Source organism: Macrotis lagotis, chromosome 2, assembly GCF_037893015.1.
Source record: "Macrotis lagotis isolate mMagLag1 chromosome 2, bilby.v1.9.chrom.fasta, whole genome shotgun sequence".
Lineage (NCBI taxonomy): Eukaryota > Metazoa > Chordata > Mammalia > Peramelemorphia > Peramelidae > Macrotis > Macrotis lagotis.
In genome coordinates this window covers 158,240,352-158,258,610 of record NC_133659.1, presented here as the reverse complement: position 1 = coordinate 158,258,610, position 18,259 = coordinate 158,240,352, and the positions used below count along the sequence as shown (strand labels likewise).

Below are 18,259 nucleotides of genomic sequence, written 5' to 3'. Positions count from 1 at the left end.
TTCCTTCTCCAGTTTCCTCTCTTAGCCCTGGATCCCATCACCATCAATATCTTAGTCTAGGATCCTGAGGGAAAAAAACCTTTCCTCATCTTCTCTCTTGTCTCTTACCATCCCCCTGGAAATGGGGTTGAGCATAGGTCTAACTCTAATTGTGAGGAGGAGAATCCTCTCAAAATTGAGGGTAGACTTTGGGGGAGGGCAGGAAGATAGAAGGAATTCCTGGTGTCTAGAACAGAAACCTGGACTTATTCCAATCCTGCCTCTTACAAGTTCCCAAGTAGGAATATCCCCCTTCATGACTGACTCCTCTATGGGATTCTACACATAGAGATGACTTCTCCTTCCATCCCATTCCCAAAATGAAGAGATGTGGGGGGGGGGGGGGAAGAAGGGGAAGGGGTGCTAAACTGAGCTTGAGAACAGAGTATCTAATCCCCCTTCATGGAATGAGGGAAGAGCTCCCCTGAGAAGCTGTTGTGTAAGGTTGATCCTCAGCCTTATAGAAAATGCCAAAAAGGGAAAAAGGAGCCAAAAGAATCCCCAGGGGTGTCATTTGCATCCTTCTAAGGAAAGGTAAGAGGGAGCCCTGGGGAGGAAGGAGTCAGCATAAAGAGGGTGGTTCTGCCTTCTTCACGTGAGCCCAGGCCAAGGCCAGGCCCATCCTTTTCTTCTGCGGTGGGGAAGATACCCAGAGGAGCATCTACTGTGCCTGAGGAAAAGGAAGTACAGAAAGCAGCTTGCTGACTCTTGCTGGGCCCCATGAAAAGGGGACTCTTGCCCAGGGCCCTTGTAACCTGGCATTGTAAACACCTAGGACGCGCCCAGCAGCCGCCCTTCACCTCAGTGGCTGCAGGGCCCATCAAGGGAGGCAAGGTTGGGCCCCACACCTGGGAAAGGGACTCCACTGGGTAGGGAGGGGGAGAAGATGCCAGCTTAGGGAGGGGCCCCTCCACAATTAACTCCTCTTCCTTCAGGGGAGGACAGTCAGGTCAGTGATTCTAGCCCAGGTTAAAGAGTGGGGGTGGGACATTGAGTTGGGAGAGGAGGCAGAGATTGACATTAATATTAATATTGAGAGATAGTGATATTAGCCACACCCTTACATCAAAAACAATGGGCTGGGAGGGGTTGAAAGGCAAGGTAAAAGTGACTCAAATTAAGAGCAGACCAGAGCAAAGTGAGGAAAGCTGAGGCAGATCAATGAGCTGAGGGGAACCATGTTTATTGGGTGAAATGATATAAGGAGAATGGAGGCAGGCAAATGAGGTAAAGGGAACTGTTTGGGGGAAGGATTGGGGGGTGAAGAGCATTGGGGCCCTGGGTGTGCCCAGTTATGGGGGACAGGGAGGTGGAAGCAATGTCTGTGTTGTGGTATAACCTGAAGTTGAAAGGCTCTGGAAGGGGAGGACTAAGGGAAAAGGAGTCGGAATTCATCCCCAACTATCCTGGACCACAGATGCAGTCTGATTCATGGATGTGTACAAAGGGACAGCCCTGACCCAGGCCAAGACCTCTCCTCCCTGAGCCTTCTTCCCGTCATCTCTCCCTAATACAGTGTTTCCACCTCAGCAGCAGGAGTGAGCAGGGAACTCCACAAAGGGCGCATCCTGCTGGAGGGACCCCTATTGATGCCATCCCAGATGAATCAAAACTGTGTCAGGACATGGCAGTCCCCTGCTCCTGCTTGATCTCCCACATCCATTGCCACAGGTCATTCTCATGGCCCAATTGCCCATGAGGCACTATCTTTTTCCTCTCATAGGGATACCAAAAAAAAAAAAAGTATACTTGGGTTCCTGGGGAGATTATGTGTGGGAAGTGGAAGGGGACACAAAAAAACATGCCATTGTCAATATGCTGCTCTATCTCCCTGGGACCTATGCTATCTGTTTCAATACTCTCACTGATGGGTAAGAAACAACTTCAGGCCTCGCCCCCACCAAGAGAAATACAGGCATGAATCCTAATCGAAGTATAATAAATCCAATCTCTATTTGTAAAATCTCTGGGTCAGCAGCAATAGTGGAAACCAAGGGGCAAAGTCACAGGCAGCCCCTGGCAGGGCCCTAGGAAAAGTCCATTTGTAGCTCCTTCACTCAGCTCACTGAGGTGGCTGGCAGAATACTGCCTTTTCTCTCTGCCTCGATGCAGTACTTCTCCGGGAGGCCCGTGGCTCTGCAGAGAGAAAGTCAGAGAGGGTCAGAGAGAGGTAGTCCTGAAAGGGTCAGGAGCACCCAGCATGTAGAAGATGGGGCTCAGAAAGGGTCAGTCATGATACTATGTTATGGGCAAGGCTCATTGAGATACAAAGAAAATAAGAAATAGAGGCCCCCTGCTTTGAAACAGCCAATAGTCTAATAGGAGACATACTAGAGGAGGATGGAAGGAAATGTCAGAAGGAGAGGCACTAGCAGCAGGGAGTAGTTGGAAAGGCTTCCAACACAATCAGGACAAAGACATAAAGAAATTTGAGTGTGCCCAGGACAGACTACCATGGTAGTATCCAGAGAGCCCAGAAAGTTCTGGAGCATCCCTGATTCCCAATTTCTCCCACCTCTGAAACAATTCTCCTCCCTCCCCTCCTAGTTTAGGGGAGATACTTAAATTTTCACCCATCCCAGACCATTCCCCCTCCCCTATTTTCCAGTTCTTAAGTAATTCCCTTTTCTATATCTTCCCACTTTGGGGCAATCCCTCATCTCCTTGACTCCTCTGGATTCTGAAAAATGCCCTCTCCTCCTTCTGGATCCAAAGAGGTTTCCCTCTTCAGCTCCCTGCTTTGGATTGTTCCCCCCCACTCTGGGCCCCTGTGAGGACCCCCCAATTCATGGTAAGCAGCAAGATACCCTAGGATTTGGGTCACAAACACACCTCAGTTCTTCCATCTTCTTTCTCTTGATGTCATTGATGCGCTCACGCCGCTTTTGGGCCTCTTCCTTGAGGCGCCGGCCCTCTTCAAATGTGGCGATCCGCTCCTGCACCTGCTTCTGCTGATTCTCTCTTACCTGACGCCGCAACTCATTTGCATGAAGCAGGCGTTCCTGGGTTTTCTTTTCTTCTTCTGCACGCTCCTTCTCAATCTGCTCTCTCTGAGCCCTTGGATTTGGGAGAAGACAGAAATAGGACCCACTGGGGAAAGGGGGTCTGCCACCAGAGGGCTACTTACTCTCTTAGTCAATACCCACCCTCTAATTGCCCCTCTATCCCCAGCTCAGAAACACATAGCCTATTCATAGACATCCCCCCACTCACCCACCTTCTCTCAAGGCTGGACTGTAATCTATGTGTCTCCTTGCATCCAATCAACCAAATGCTCTTGACTTTAAATACCCATTCATTCATTCATTCATTCATTCATTTATTCAGTGATCATTTATTAAGAACCAATTTTGCAGAATCCACTGTGCTAGATGCTGGGAAAATACAGAAATGATGTTAACACCTCATTTTTATTCATGCAATGGAATTAAGATGATTTATCCAAGGGAGAAGTAGAGTAGTAGTAATAATAGTAAATCAGGAAAGCTTCAGGAAATATGGGTGGGGTCTTCAATAACAAAGGCCAACATAAACGGCACAGAAAATGGTGTGAGTCTTACAAAGCGTTTTCAAGTCAATTATGCTTAAAATATTTAAAAGATGCAATATAGTATGGTGAATAGAGGATAAATCTTAGGGAGTCATAAAGACATAGATTCAAGTTCTATATTTGACATATACTAAGTAACCACAGCTAAGTCATTTAAACTCTCAATCTTCCAGACAATGTTTTGAAATGAAAGTTAAACACGGCTTGCCAGTTTTTACCTGTGAAGAGAATTTGTACGCTGAGAGCTCACCATAGGAATAAAATTTCAGATCCATAACAAAACACTGTTGAGAAAACTCTTTGAAGGATATACATAATTTCTTTGTCCTTTCACATTTGAGGGCACTCAACCTTCACTTAGATATTGGTAGGTTTGGCCAAATATTGGCCAAATATTGGCCAAATCATTCTTCCTTCCTGGGCCTCACTTTAGTCATCGAGAAAAAGAGGGCTTTGATAAATTCTCTTTGGGCTATCATTCAGCTTTAAATCTGATGACCTCTTGGTCCCCTGAATCAATGTTTTTCAACCCTATGGGATATGAGGTTCTTCTTTCTTCTGTTGTTTATCAGTCCTTTCAGTCATGTCTGAATCTTCATGACCCCATTGTGGGTTTCTTGGCAAAGGTACTGGAATGATTTGCCATTTCATTCTCCAGCTCACTTTACAGATGAGGAAACTGAGACAGAGTTAAGTGACTTGTAAAGGATTACACAACTAATTAAGTGTCTGAGGCCAGATTTGATTCCAGAAAAATGAACCTATCAACACTGTGCTACCCAGCTTCCTCTTGTTTATGTCTGAATTCAACCTTTTCTGCTACAATTTTATTCCTTTTCCCCTTGTGGAAATAACCATTCTTGCTGTGAAAAAACCATCTCCCCCATGTCAAACACCTCTCCTTTCAGGTGAATTATTCTAATTCCTTTAACTCTCACAGGTCCTTGACCAAGAAGAACCTTTGTTACACAGCTAGAAAGTAATGCTTACTAATCACTTAATCTTAATTTGCCTCAATTTCCTCATCTGCAAAATATGGTTAATAACAACATCTCTCTAACAGGATTGTGGTGAATAATATCTATAAAATAATTAGTTTTATTTCTAAAACCCAGTGCTGGCCACCTGGTAGGCATTTAATAATTGCTTAATTTCATCATGTCCCCATTGAAAAATGATTTTAAAGGTCTTCAAGCAGGAATGAGAGCTAACCTAGACTGATAAGAATCCCACCAGTGAGTGAGATTACTTTACCCTCAACAACATGGTTCAGTTAAGGGGAAAAAAAAACATCCTGAGGGGCAAAGCCAAGATGGCAACAGGAGAAGAGTCTCTCCTAGGTGTTCTCTCCATAATATTTCAAAAATCTTAAAATTATGACTCTAACTAAATTTTTGAGAAACAGAACCCACAGAGAGATCCAGTGAGGAAATTCTCCAGACCAAGGTAACCTGGAAAATAGTGGAAAGGCTCTGCTCCACAGGTTAGAAGGGGAGCAGGAGTGAAGAAACTTCAGCCTCCTGGAGGCAACCCCAGGGCACTGTGGCTCGCATCAGTGGGGTCAATTTCCTGACCTACACCCCTGTAAGCACCAGGCACAAATTGGAGGATCAGCAGAGGGGACCCCTGACAGAGTGAGCACATGAAGCCCAGGCCCTCAGGGCAGTTGCAGCAGTCACCATGGTCAGCCCAGCAGTGGTGTCCACACAGAGCAGCCCAGATCCAGGAAATGGAAGAAGTAGGTGTGGAGTCAGTAAGCAGGAGTGAGCAGGTAAGCAGGAGCCCCCAGGCAACTGAGCCTTGAGTGCTCAACCCACGGAAGGTAGGGGAGTGGAGAGAGAGACTTCAGAGGTCTGTCCTCTGTACCTGGAACAGGACTCTGGGGCTCTGACCACATTCAAATCCTGACCATAGTCTGGGCCCCCATAGAACAGGGCCCCCCCCACCTCAGCTACCTCAGCCCCACGGTAGAGGGATGTGCTTGTGGTCAATTCATAGATCAGGAGGGAAATCAGAGTTTCACACAGAGATCCTTGGGGGGGGGGGGTGTCCCAATAATACTCAAAATCTCAGGAAGCACCCCAAGACCAGGTGCAGGCTGTGAAATGAGTAAACAGTGAAAAAAGAGGAACACCATTGAGAAATACATTGTCTATGATTCCAATAAGGATCAAAATACTCAATCTGAAGATGAGGAAGCACAAGAGGCTGCATCTAAAGACTCCATGAAAAATGGACATTGGGCTCTCAGGCTATGACAGAGCTCAAAAAAGATTTTGAAAATCAAGTAAGGGAGACAGAAGGAAAAATTGGGAAAAGAAATGAGAGAGATGCAGGAAAAACATGAAAAAACAGTCAGCAGCTTAGTCAAGGAGATCCAAAAAAATGCTGAAGAAAATAACATGTTAAAAACCTTCTTAGGTCAAATGGATAAAACAGTTCAAAAAGTTATTGAGGAGAAGAATGCTTTAAAAAGCAGAACTGGCCAGATGGGAAAAGAGAGAAGAAAACTAATGAAAACAAATCCTTCAGACAAAGAATAGAACTCAGGGAGATTGCTGAATTTATGAGAAATCAGCAGGACTCAATACTTCAAAACCAAAAGAATGAAAAATTAGAAGAAAATGTGAAATATCTCATCGAAAAAAATCAACTGATGTGGAAAACAAATTCAGGAAACATAATTTAAAAATTATTGGGATACCTGAAAGTCATGATCAGGAAAAGAGCCTTGACCTCATTTTTAAATAATTTCTACAGGAAAATTGCCCAGATATCCTAGAAGCAGAGGGTAAAAAATTGAGAAAATCTACCAATCTCCCCCAGAAAAAAAGAAAAAAAAAACCCAGGAATATTATAAACCAAGTTCCAGAACTCCCAAGTCAAAGAAAAAATATTACAAGCGGCCAGAAGAACACAATTCAAATATCATGGAGCTGCAGTCAGGATCACACAGGACTTAGCAGCAACTACATTAAGGGCTCGTAAGGCTTGGAATATAATATTCCAGAAGGCAAAATAGCTTGGAAACCAACTGAGAATCAACTACCCAGCAAAACTGAAAATCCTCTTCCAGGGGGAAAGATATACTTTCAATGAACCAGGGAAATTTCAATTGTTTCTGTTTAAACAACCAGAGCTGAACAGAAAGCTTGTGCTTCACATACAGGACTCAGGTGAAGAATAAAGAGTTGAGAAGGGTAAAATATGAGGGACTTAATGATGACGAACTGCATGTATTCCTGCATAGAAAAATTATACTGATAATAGTCATATAAAACTCCTCATTTAATAGAGTAGGTAGAAGGAGTTTTTATAGATGAAGCACAGGAGAAAACTGAATTTGAAGACATAATATATTGTAAAAATGGAGTCAATGGCTAAAAGGGAAATGCAATGGGAGTAAGAGAAAGGAGAGGTGGAATAGGCTAAGATATTTTGTATAATAAGATTTTTTTATTGCAACGATATGGAAGGGGGTAGGCAAGAGGGAATGAGGGAACCTTCACTCTCATCAGAGGTGGCTCTGAGAGGAAACAGCATATACACTCTATGGGGTATAGACATCTAGAGTTAAAAGGAAATAAGGGGTACAGGGGGGGAAGGGGGATGTGGGTGATGGAGGAGAGAGTGGATTGTGGGGGAGAGTGGTCAGATATAACACATTTTCTTTTTTACTTCTTGCAAGGGGCTAGGATTGGGTGGCCTGTCTGGGATCACAGGATCGGGTGGTTGCTGGGCCTTAGGGATGGTATGTGGGCTTGGGGCCTCTTGGCCCCAGGGTCAGTGATCAATCCACTGCGCCACTCAGCTACCCTACAGCACATTTAAGGAGAGGGACAGAGTGAAAGGAGAGAGAAAATATAGTACATGGTAGTGGGGATGTATGAAAGGAGGGAGTTGTGATCAGCAACAGCAGCAATGGAAAAATAAGGAAGTAACTTTTGTGATTGACTTAACATAAAGAATGTGAACCACGGAGACAGAACTAATAGTATCAGAATACAGATTGAAGCACATTTTTTTTTCTCTCTTTACTTCATTTCTCATGAGCATCTATATTTAGAATTTTAGTAATGTATAAAAAATCATTTGTACAAAAATAAAAAAAAGTCCTTGTCTTTAGAGGCAAAGACCTTGGATTCAAATCTTAGCTCTTCCATTTATTAATGGAGTGACTTTGGGAAAGTTACTATTTGCTCAGATGAGACAATTTCTAAGACAATTTTCTAATCTGACTGTAGATGCAAAGCCCTCCCCTCCAGTCCCTCTTTAACCCCCTCCACATCCTTTATTTACTTAATTGACCCTTATTCTATACTCAGGTGTAAAGCAAAGGTCAACTCACCTGAGGATCCTCTCAAACTCATCTCGATCCCGCTGCACCTGCACAGCCAGGGCATGCTCCTTGTAGGCCACCTGTTCCAATCGGCTTTGTTTCAACATCGCTTCAGTTTCTGCTTTCTTCAAGGCATTCTCCTTCTCCTTTTGGCGCCATTCTCGTTCTGCCACTTCTTGATTACGCTTGTCTCTCAAGGCATACTGGGAGGTAAGAAAAAAAGGGTGGGGGCCTCTTTATTACTAAACCCCAACCAATTGAAGCCAGAAGTATAGAAAGCAGGGCAGGTTAACGTGCAAGGGGAGACAAGTCTCCCTATATATCCCTCTGCCTCCCTAGGACAGCTAGAACCAACTTCCTCAAAGAACTCCTGAAGCTGACTCATCCACTCATTCTATCATCCCTTCCATAAATAAAAAAGTAAGAAACCAATCATCTACAACCAATCCCTTAGGAATCATCAGTTTATGGTCTTCCCATCATCTTCTACTTTGAGAAAACCCAAAGAATTTCTCTAGCAGTAAGAGATTCTAGGAAATAGATTAATCATCATAAGGTGGCATAAGAGGTCATCTTGTCTATTTCTCACCCTGAAGTTATTCCTATTTTAAAATACTATCAATAAAGGTGCTTACAGTGTCCCTTGGTCACTTATTTGAGTAACTTACATTCCTCATCAGAAAATGATTCTTAATGTGTTTTGCCTTTTTCCCACTCAAGCAGGGCAGGGGATGGACATCATATTGCTATGTGATGCAGCAGTAAAAAAGTGACTCCTGATCAATAGAGAAGGAATATATATCCCTGCAGGAGGTACTATTCAGATATGTATATGTCTGTAGATAGATAGATAGATAGATGATAGATAGATAGATGTGTGTATGTGAATATACCCCCCAAATATCTCATGTTCAACTATTAGCACTATAGGCAGGTCCCCACTTATCTCCTGTACTTCTAAAGTCTGCAGAGAACTTAGGAGTCTCTTCTTTTAGGACTTTTTCTGAAGTCCACTTCATAGGCTGCCCAAGGAATGTCCTGGAGAGATAGGTACCTGCTCTGCCTGGTAGTCCTGGGCTTTCTCCTGCATGGCCCTCAGCCAAGCTGACTCTTTTTCTTTTTCCTTTCGAATTTTTTCTTGCTCAGCCTCAAACTCTGCTGCTTGGGCCTAGAAGAAAGAAAAGGCCATGGAAAATTAGATCTATTGTAATCTTGGTCTTTCCAACAGCCATGAACCACTCAGTCATTCTTCTGGGGGTGTCTCCTCTTTCATTGCCAGAAAAGCAAAAAAAAAAAAAATGTTGATTTGTCTTACCCATCATCCGATTTTTCCATGGGGTAATTTTGTCTAAGAAACAGCCAGGTATGTAAAGCAATGAAAACAGCAATCTTTATCAAGTGTTCATGCTATAAATGTGTACAAGCTGTTAACTTCCCCAGGACTGTTCCTCTTGAGTTGACAAAGAGCAATCTCCCTTCAGAGAACTTCTTTAGCCCCTATATTCTATCTATACAGATCTTTATGAATATCCTTATGTTCATATTTTACCTGTTCTTATCAACCATAATTTCTCAAAATTTGTTGTCTTCCTGTTGCACCTAAATTAGGACTTTGCACCAATATCTGACAGTTCCCGAGAGTGCTCTGGGGTTCAGAAAAAAGCTACTGCCAAACATGCAAATATAACTAACCTATCCATAGCTCAGTAAATGAATGAAGGAATCAAACATTAACTTACCATTTACAAAGCACTGGGAATAGAGATAGGAAAATGTGACAACCCTTACTCTAACAGAGCTCACATTATATAATAGGGGAACCAGCATATATGGAAGGTATTAGCTGCATCAGATGGAAAGGTCCCACAAATCTTAGGGTGCAGAAGCAAAACAGATATTAATTCTTCTTATTTAATGTTATTCCTATTGATAAAATATATCAAAATCTTGGTGACAAGAACATTCCTTTTAATGGACTCGAGTGTAAGTGGATTAAGACCAATTCCTCTGATATGGTTTGACCTAGGTAGTAGTTGAATTGATCCCTAGAAATCTCAATAAAGAAGTCATGTTGTCCTTGGATGGTTCAAGTCATATCTGCCCAGATAGAGACTGTTCTGAGATCAGAGAAAATCTTGGGGTAGACTCATGAGAGGCAGCACATGCATGTGAGCACATCTTCCTGTGAGACACAGAAAGCACATATACATATACATGTACCAAAATTTTGTCAGTCTACATACTTTCAATCCCAATTCCACTTGTTCCCCCATCTTTTTTAAACAAAGTAACAAGTAAATATAATTGTACATGTACAAATTTTACTAGATTGTTTACCGCCACAGGGAGGGCAAAGAAGGAGAAGATGGTAAGAAAATGTGGAACTCATTAACTTGCAAATGAATGGATGATGAAAATTACCTTTGCATGTAGGTGGGAAAAAATAAGAAAAAATAAATATAGTAACAAGAATCACAGATAATTAAAAAAATCCCTGTACTTGGAGTTAGAAGACTTGGATACAAGTCTAAACTCTGCTGTATATTAGCTCTGGGACTATGGGCAAATGATGTAAGCTTACTGATCCTCAATTTCTTCATATGTGAAATCAAAATGAAAATAATAATAATAGCTAGCATTTATACAGCACCTGTTATAATGGGCTGTGCTAGGCATTTTACAATTACTTTCACATTTGATCTTCCCATCAAACACAAGAGGCAGGTGCTGTTGTTATTCCCAATTTACAGATGAGGAACCTGAAGCAGACAGAGGCTAACTGACTTAATCAGGGTCACACAGTTAATGGAGGAGATTACATGCAAACAAATTATAAAATAAATTGGTAATAATCAACAAAAGGAAGACATTGGCATTAAGGGAGATTGGGAAAGACTTCTGGGAGAAGGTAGGATTTAGTTGATACTAGAAGGAAACTAGGGACATTAGGAGGAGTAGAGATGGAGCTCTTCAGGCATAAAACCAGTCAGTGAAAATGCCCTGACCCAGGAAATGGAGGAAACAGCATGGAGGCCAGTGTCATTGGATTCTAATGTTTATCCTTCATTTCCCAAAGATAACCACAACATCTGGGAAGTGGTGCCATGACAAGCACATGAATTGGATTTGAGTGAGGAGGTGCTGTGCTAAATCACCAGTCTTACTTTCTCCTCCAGAGTCAGTGACTAGATATGAATTAGGACAACTGGAGATGGCCCCTGGATGTGAGGTAATCAGGGTTAAGTTACTTACCCAAGGTCACACAGCTAAGTCTGAGGTTGGATTCAAACTCCTAGAGTTCAAGAAAGACCTAAAGATAGGAAGGGTCTTATAACACATTCAATTTATCAATACATATCAATGTATGGCATGGGAAAAATGTAGAAACTATCAGACAGTCTTCTGGGGGGGGGGGGAGAATTGTAGAATTCAGAGCATTACAAAAAAAGATGGGTACATATTACTATTGTATATAATTGGAAAACAAATAAAATGTTAGAACTTTTCTTGCTAAAATAAAAGGTAGGAAGGGGTAGCAGTATGAGTTAGTGTCTACATGCTACCTGCCTTAGAATGTTACTGTGAAGAAAGTCCTCTTTTAAACAGTAAAGCATTATATGAACAGGGGCTAAACTTACTATTTTCTTCTTCATATGTGTTCACCTCCTCTTGCTCAAGAGCTGGATCAGCTCCAGTACTATCAAACCCAGACTCAATATTACTTCAAAGTCTCCTTCCCAAGTGTTTCTACATCGCATCACCCACAAGTCTGAGTACTGTGCACTTTAAACTCTATTTCAGACAAGCAAGTCTATTAACTCAAGCATCCTTCACTGCCACCTCTGAGCTGTCATAAAAAAATATTCATTAGTTCAATATTTACAGAGCATTGGAGAGAGTACCGAGCCCAGTCAGGAAGACTCACCTTCCTGAGTTTCAATCTAGCCTCAGACACTTCCTAGCTTAGCAAGTCACTTAAACCTGTTACCTCAGTTTCTTCATTGTTAAATGAGCTGGAGAAGAAAACAGCAAACCACTCCAGGATCTTCAACAACAAATGGAATCACAAAAAATCAGACAAAACTGAAATAAATCTTCAGTAGTACTTACCATGTGCCTATTCCTGTGTTAGGAACTTTGAGAATATAAAATTGTACATAATACATGGTTTTTCTCCCTCAAAGGACTTATGTACTATCTCAGACCTTGGGTACTCTCCAAGAATACATATCCCTCCCTTCCTTCCAAGTCTTTCATACAATTCAACTCTGTGAAGCTTCACTGGAATGATTTCTGTCCTGATTGCTACTACTCTTTCATTCTGTATTCTTTTATATTTTTCTGCATTTTAATATATTAAGTTATATTAATCTGTATTTCTTTAAGAGATATTTTGATGCCCATAGTTCATGCACCCCTTACAACTCCTCTATGCTTTCTGAATCTTTTACTTGTCCATAGCACCTAATTTAAAATTCAACACATAGGACATGTTTCCATGGTGATGGAAGGATGCTGGGGAGGGGGGGTTGGTGGGGAGGAGGTGATTGTCATCAAAGGGATTAGGAAGTCAATGATACTTGGTGAAGCATTGTGATATAGAGGAAATTACTAGTTTGGGAATTAGAGAACACAAGTTCAGCTTCTAACTTTGCTTTTTCTGTGCCCTTAGTCAAATCACTTCACCAATGTGGGCCTTATTTCTTTATCTGTCAATGAGGGAGTTAGACACCTTCCAGCACTAAATCCTAAAATCACACCTAGGACAAAGTTGTGTGGAAAAATAACACACTAATAGTTCTCATTTACCAAGGTCAGTGGAGGAATAGAGAGAAACAATATTCAAAAGGATCTGTGATTTCATCTATAAGGGCATTCCTTTCAGTGATACAAACTACAACCTAGTCATACCTGTCCATCCATGTTCTGCCAGGTGTTTATCATGGCTGGAAGCAGGGGGAGGATATCCAATGCACATGGAAGGAGTGGACTTTCCCACTTTCTCCTGACTTTATGAGGCTATCTACTATATATCTACCATCCTCCCACCAATGGGCAGCAAATCTTTTTCAATCTAAATTTTCCTAGTGATATCTCTTAATACTTATATCCTTGATTAGTGAATAGATAGACTATTTCTCAATACCAGGAAGTCCTTCCTCTGATGCATACTGATTGTGTGACCTGGGGCAAGTCTTTGAACCTTTTGTCACTCTAGGCAAAAATATTGCTGATAGGTGTTGATAGAAAAGAGTTCCCTCATCTTAGAATTCCCTATAGCAATCATATTCCAGGTCTAATTCCTCTCCCTCACTCCTGTTCATCTTTGAACATTATATTTTGCAACTTGATTATTCCCACCATTATGCCTCTCCATTGCCCCCTGCTGCTACTCATTTTTAATTCTTTTAGAGAGTATGGTGTTCTAAAAAATCTGCAAACACACAAGTAATTATTGGTATTTTAAAAGAGGGGAATTGGTTTCAGGAAGAAGTCTGGGGTTATTAAAGAAGGTCTGCAATCTTTCTGAACACAATTCTTTCTCTCTTTCCTCGTTAATTCTGTGTCTAGTCTTATCATCCATTTGTATTGTCTGAACACATATATGTAAGGAGTGAGGAAAGGGGAGAATAGGTTCCCCAAACTTCAACAATTTAATTGATTGTCTTCAAGATATAATCATAGATGACAAGATGTCAAGATGTTAACACTTTGTGATTCCTTAAGAAACAGAACATGTCTAAAATGGAATTAATGGAAACCTAGCCAATGGAAAAGAAAAAAATTGGTCATGCCCCTGGAGAATTTAAATAGTTAAGCTTGTCAACAGTACCAGTATTACTTATGGCAGGAGTCCATAGTTCAGAGAGTTCAAAGGCTTAGTTGAGGGAACAAAGACACATACTGTACAGACAGACTACTGATATAGATAAGTTTGTGTCTCCCTGTTAGATGCCTCACCTCATTGAACAAGGTTATGTCTATTGTCAAAGTTCTTAATGGAAGAAGCCTTGTTAGAAGAAAACCTTTAAGTGGGCATTTTCTCTACCAAATCAAAATTTTAAAAGAGAATCAGTTAAAAAGTCCAACAGGAACTTTTATTCTTTACATCAACTGTATGATGATAGAATTGATGGTCTCCTGTGAATATTAGACTCACAAAAGTCTGCCTGTTCCCTACCCTCATCATGAGTGTATATGTCTTTCATAAAAATTTCACATAAAAAAAGTAGATAAGACTAGGCAAAGTCAGCATATGATTCCATAGTCATTAATGTTTTCTTAATCAACTTTTTTCAAGTATTGAGATCTAAGATTTACACACACACACACACACACACACACACACACACACATATCTGTGTTGTCTTCTTTTCATTCAAAATTCTCGTGAATTGATCCTTCAACGCCTTTACAACAGTGTTGCCTCAAGCACAGACTTCCTCTTTGTTCACTTGGGTCTAATACATCAAGTTTTTTCACCTTTCTTTTCTTCAATGCCATTTCTAGATCCTTCACAAGCACATCCCAGACTGTGATATTGAGTCTAAGAGTGGTGATTCTACTATCCTTGATGATGAAAAGAAGTGAGTTGTAAAGCTCTTTCCAAATCTTTTCCATCTTTCTCGTATTTGTTACCTCCTTTCATTTTCATCTTTATATGTCCTCAGGATGACTTTGCTTAGTTGAATCTTTTGGCAAGTTTTCTTTAAACTGATTTTGCCCTTTATGGTTTTTCTCAGTTTTATGAAGTGACTGCTCATAATCTTCCATCTTTCTCATTTGTAATAATGCACAAATATGTTTATATTCTGAACCAATGCTGCTTTTGTCTGCCATTCTTTACCAAGCAAATAAGTAATGTTTGTTTAAGAAGGTGCTTTTTAGGCTCTTGTAGTTCCCTTGTTATGACAATTGATTAACATGGATTAAACAACTTAATCAATCAAACTTTTAACATCTGCTATGTGCTGAGCACTGTTGCTAAGCAGTGGACAAATCACAGTTTCTGCCCTCTGTCTAATGGAGGATACAACTTAACAGCTATGTACCAACAAGTTATATCCAAGTTAAGTTGGAAATAATCAATAGAGGGAAGAAACTGGGATTAGCTGTAGGAAAGTATTATAGTCTGCATCTTTATTCTTTCTACTCACCATTTTTCTGGGATATGAATGTTTAATAGTTGTACAATTAATTGGAATAGATAAGGATTGAGCTGTTTTGATTACACAGCATATCTTTTCTAACTTTTCTTCCTTTTTTCTATTTTTGCATTGATTTTTATCTTTAATAAATAAGTAATTTGTACTCAAATACTAGATTAAAAATAGCTCTCACAAGAGTAACACCATTCCCTATCAATTAAAAAATTCAATTTTCTTGCTCTAAATCATTAATTATTACAGAAATACAAATTAAAGTATCTCTGAGGTACCACCTCACACCTCTCAGACTGGCCAATATGACCAGAAAGGATAATGATCATTGGTGGAAGGGTTGTGGGAAATCTGGGACACTATTACACTGTTGGTGGAGCTGTGAACTCATCCAACCTTTCTGGAGAGAAATTTGGAACTACACCCAAAGGGCAACAAAAATGAGCATACCCTTTGACCCAACAATACCACTACTGGGGTCTATACCCTGAAGAGATGATGAAAAAGGGTAAAAATATCACTTGTACAAAAAATATTCATAGCAGCCCTGTTTGTGGTGGCAAAGAATTGGAAATTGGGTGAATGTCCATCAATTGGGGAATGGCTTAGCAAACTGTGGTATATGTATGTCATGGAACACTCTTGTTCTATTAGAAACCAGGAAGGATGAGAATTCAGGGAAGCCTGGAGGGATTTGCATGAACTGATGTTGAGTGAGATGAGCAGAACCAGAAAAACACTGTACACCCTAACAGCAACATGGAGGCAATGATCAACCTTAATGGACTTGCTCGTTCCATCAGTGCAACTATCAGGGACAATCTTGGGCTGTCTGCAATGGAGAATACCATCTGTATCCAGATAAAGAGCCGTGGAGTTTGAACAAAGTTCAAGGACTTGGGGCGGCTAGGTGGTGCAGTGAATAGAGCACTGGCCTTGGAGTCAGGAGTACCTGGGTTCAAATCCAACCTCAGACACTTAATAATTACCTAGCTGTGTGGCCTTGGGCAAGCCACTTAACTCCATCACCTTGAAAAATCTAAACAAAGTTCAAGGACTATTCCCTTTAATTAATTGGGAAAAAAACAGATATCTTATTGTCTGATCTTTTTATCTCATACCTTTTGTTTCTTCCTTAAGGATATGATTTCTCTCTCATCACACTCAATTTGGATCAATGTACAACATGGAAACAAAGTAAAGACTGACAGATTGCTTTCCTGGGGGGGGGGGAGGGAAGTAAGATTGGGGAAAAATTGTAAACACAAATAAAATCTTTAATAAAAGAAAAAAACATTCAATTTTATTTTCTTGATGTTCTTCAGTGTTCTTCATCACTACTGCCTACTGATGACTCTTTTTGTGAAGAAAGTATTCATGATATTTAGAAGTAGAAGTAGAGTTTCTTTACAATTTATAAATCTTTGAGGTCTCTCAATTGTTATTCCATATTTTCAAATATATTTACTACCATCCTCCTTCTACACTACAAATTGCTTCCTCTGCACTGAGGACACCAAATATCAAGAATAGTTTAATTGAATGGGTGGATCCCATTTAGTTATTGGTTGAATTTCTCTATCCCTTCATCCTATGCAAAAGATATTGGCACAAAGAGGAAAATTATTTTTAGGAAGGACTCTTTGCTAATGCTTATAAATGAAGCCTGCAAGACAAAATGACCAAATGTCCCATGGAATTCTTCTTAATGCCTTTGAGCATGTGATAAAACTGAATGACACTGACTCCTTTATTTGCTTCTTCAAGGACAACATGTAAACCATCCATTCCATTATCTGCAACATTCTTCTGTTTTCCAATATTTTTTCAGCAAGTTTGTCAAGATTGATATGATTCTGTTTCTCCACTAGTATGTCCATTTGCTGGTCACTGAACTGGGATCTTATCCAGGTTCAAAGTTTTAAAGGCCAGCGTAAAGTTTATAGATGGTCTAAAACTGATGTTTCTTTTAGAACCCTCTGCATAATTTTCTACCCTGCTGCTGGAACAGAAGGAAACAGCACAAAATTGGGAATTAGTTCATGGAGTTTTATTTTTTGTTTGTTTCATAGTTGTCATGGCCAAAACATTCATCGGCAAATGGCCAGTCTCCTGCTGATTATCTTCCACATACTAAGTTAGGTTGGTCCTCAAAAAGCAGACCAAGTCTGTTGCTGGAACCATACTTGAGGAATAGAGAACACCCAGATAAATTAAACTCATATAGGAAGATGATGAAGTCCTATGATGACCAGAATACAGCAAAAAAAATAAGATTTTTTTTAAATGGAAGATTGACATCATAAAAGCAAAAAATGTGAAACAATAAACTGAAGGGTGATATTTTATATCTTCATGGTTTTTTTATCTTATTCAGATTAATTTGCATGCCACTCCTGAAAAGACCTTGGAAGAAAGATGGGTTCCATCATCCTAGCTTCAAAACAATTCCTATGAATTTTCTGAGGACATAGTTTTTAAAATGTGTCGAGGAGGAGGGAGGGTCTAAGATACTCAAGAGCATTAAACAGGACTTACAAGGAATTTTTTAATCCTAAATTATGTAGCTATTATGTACAGTGAATAGTAAAATATAAATATATTCTTGTGTGATTGTACAGTATGGTTTTGAATGAGTATTAAGCATATTTAACACTCAAGTACAGTACACTCAGGAGAAAATTTCATTTATATGAAATCTCAACCAATGACTCCCTTGCCTTCTCCCAATGTAATCTCCTCATTCAAGACACTAACAAAGATAGTAAGAGAATGACCAACTACTCTAATTTTCTCCAATACTCAATTTTCCCTCATATAACTAATTTGTTAATAAGCAATTGAATAATGGCTTGCCCAAGGCCACACAGCTAGGTAATTGTTGAGTGTCTGAGACCGAATTTGAACTCAGGTACTCCTGACTCCAGGGCTGGTGTTCCATCCATTGCACCACCTAGGCGCCCCTAGGCTGACTTTTTATATCAGGAAGAACTTGCTAATAATTCGTTTTTCAAAAGTGGAATAGAGTTCTTCTTCTTCTTGGAGGTCCTTCCAGCAAAGTCTGGACAACCCTATACTAGGTATGTGATAGTTTATATACCTTTTTGTATAGTTTTCTGGGATCTCTTTCAACTCTCAAATTCTATGACTCTTAAAACCTTTCAATGGCTC

At 40.3% G+C, this 18,259-nt stretch overlaps 1 protein-coding gene across 1 annotated transcript in view; it reads right to left on the bottom strand.

The window, feature by feature from the left end:
• Positions 1–1,967: 1,967 nt before the first annotated feature.
• The window catches only part of CFAP45 (cilia and flagella associated protein 45), a 52,986-nt gene continuing 36,694 nt past the window's right edge, over positions 1,968–18,259 (bottom strand). The window contains exons 9-12 of the mRNA XM_074223122.1: positions 8,983–9,096; positions 7,938–8,131; positions 2,872–3,096; positions 1,968–2,175 (exon numbers count right to left, since the gene is read on the bottom strand). Coding sequence (XP_074079223.1) covers positions 2,097–2,175; positions 2,872–3,096; positions 7,938–8,131; positions 8,983–9,096 — 612 coding nt within the window. The 3' untranslated portion in view covers positions 1,968–2,096. The remainder of the gene's footprint in view (positions 2,176–2,871; positions 3,097–7,937; positions 8,132–8,982; positions 9,097–18,259) is intronic.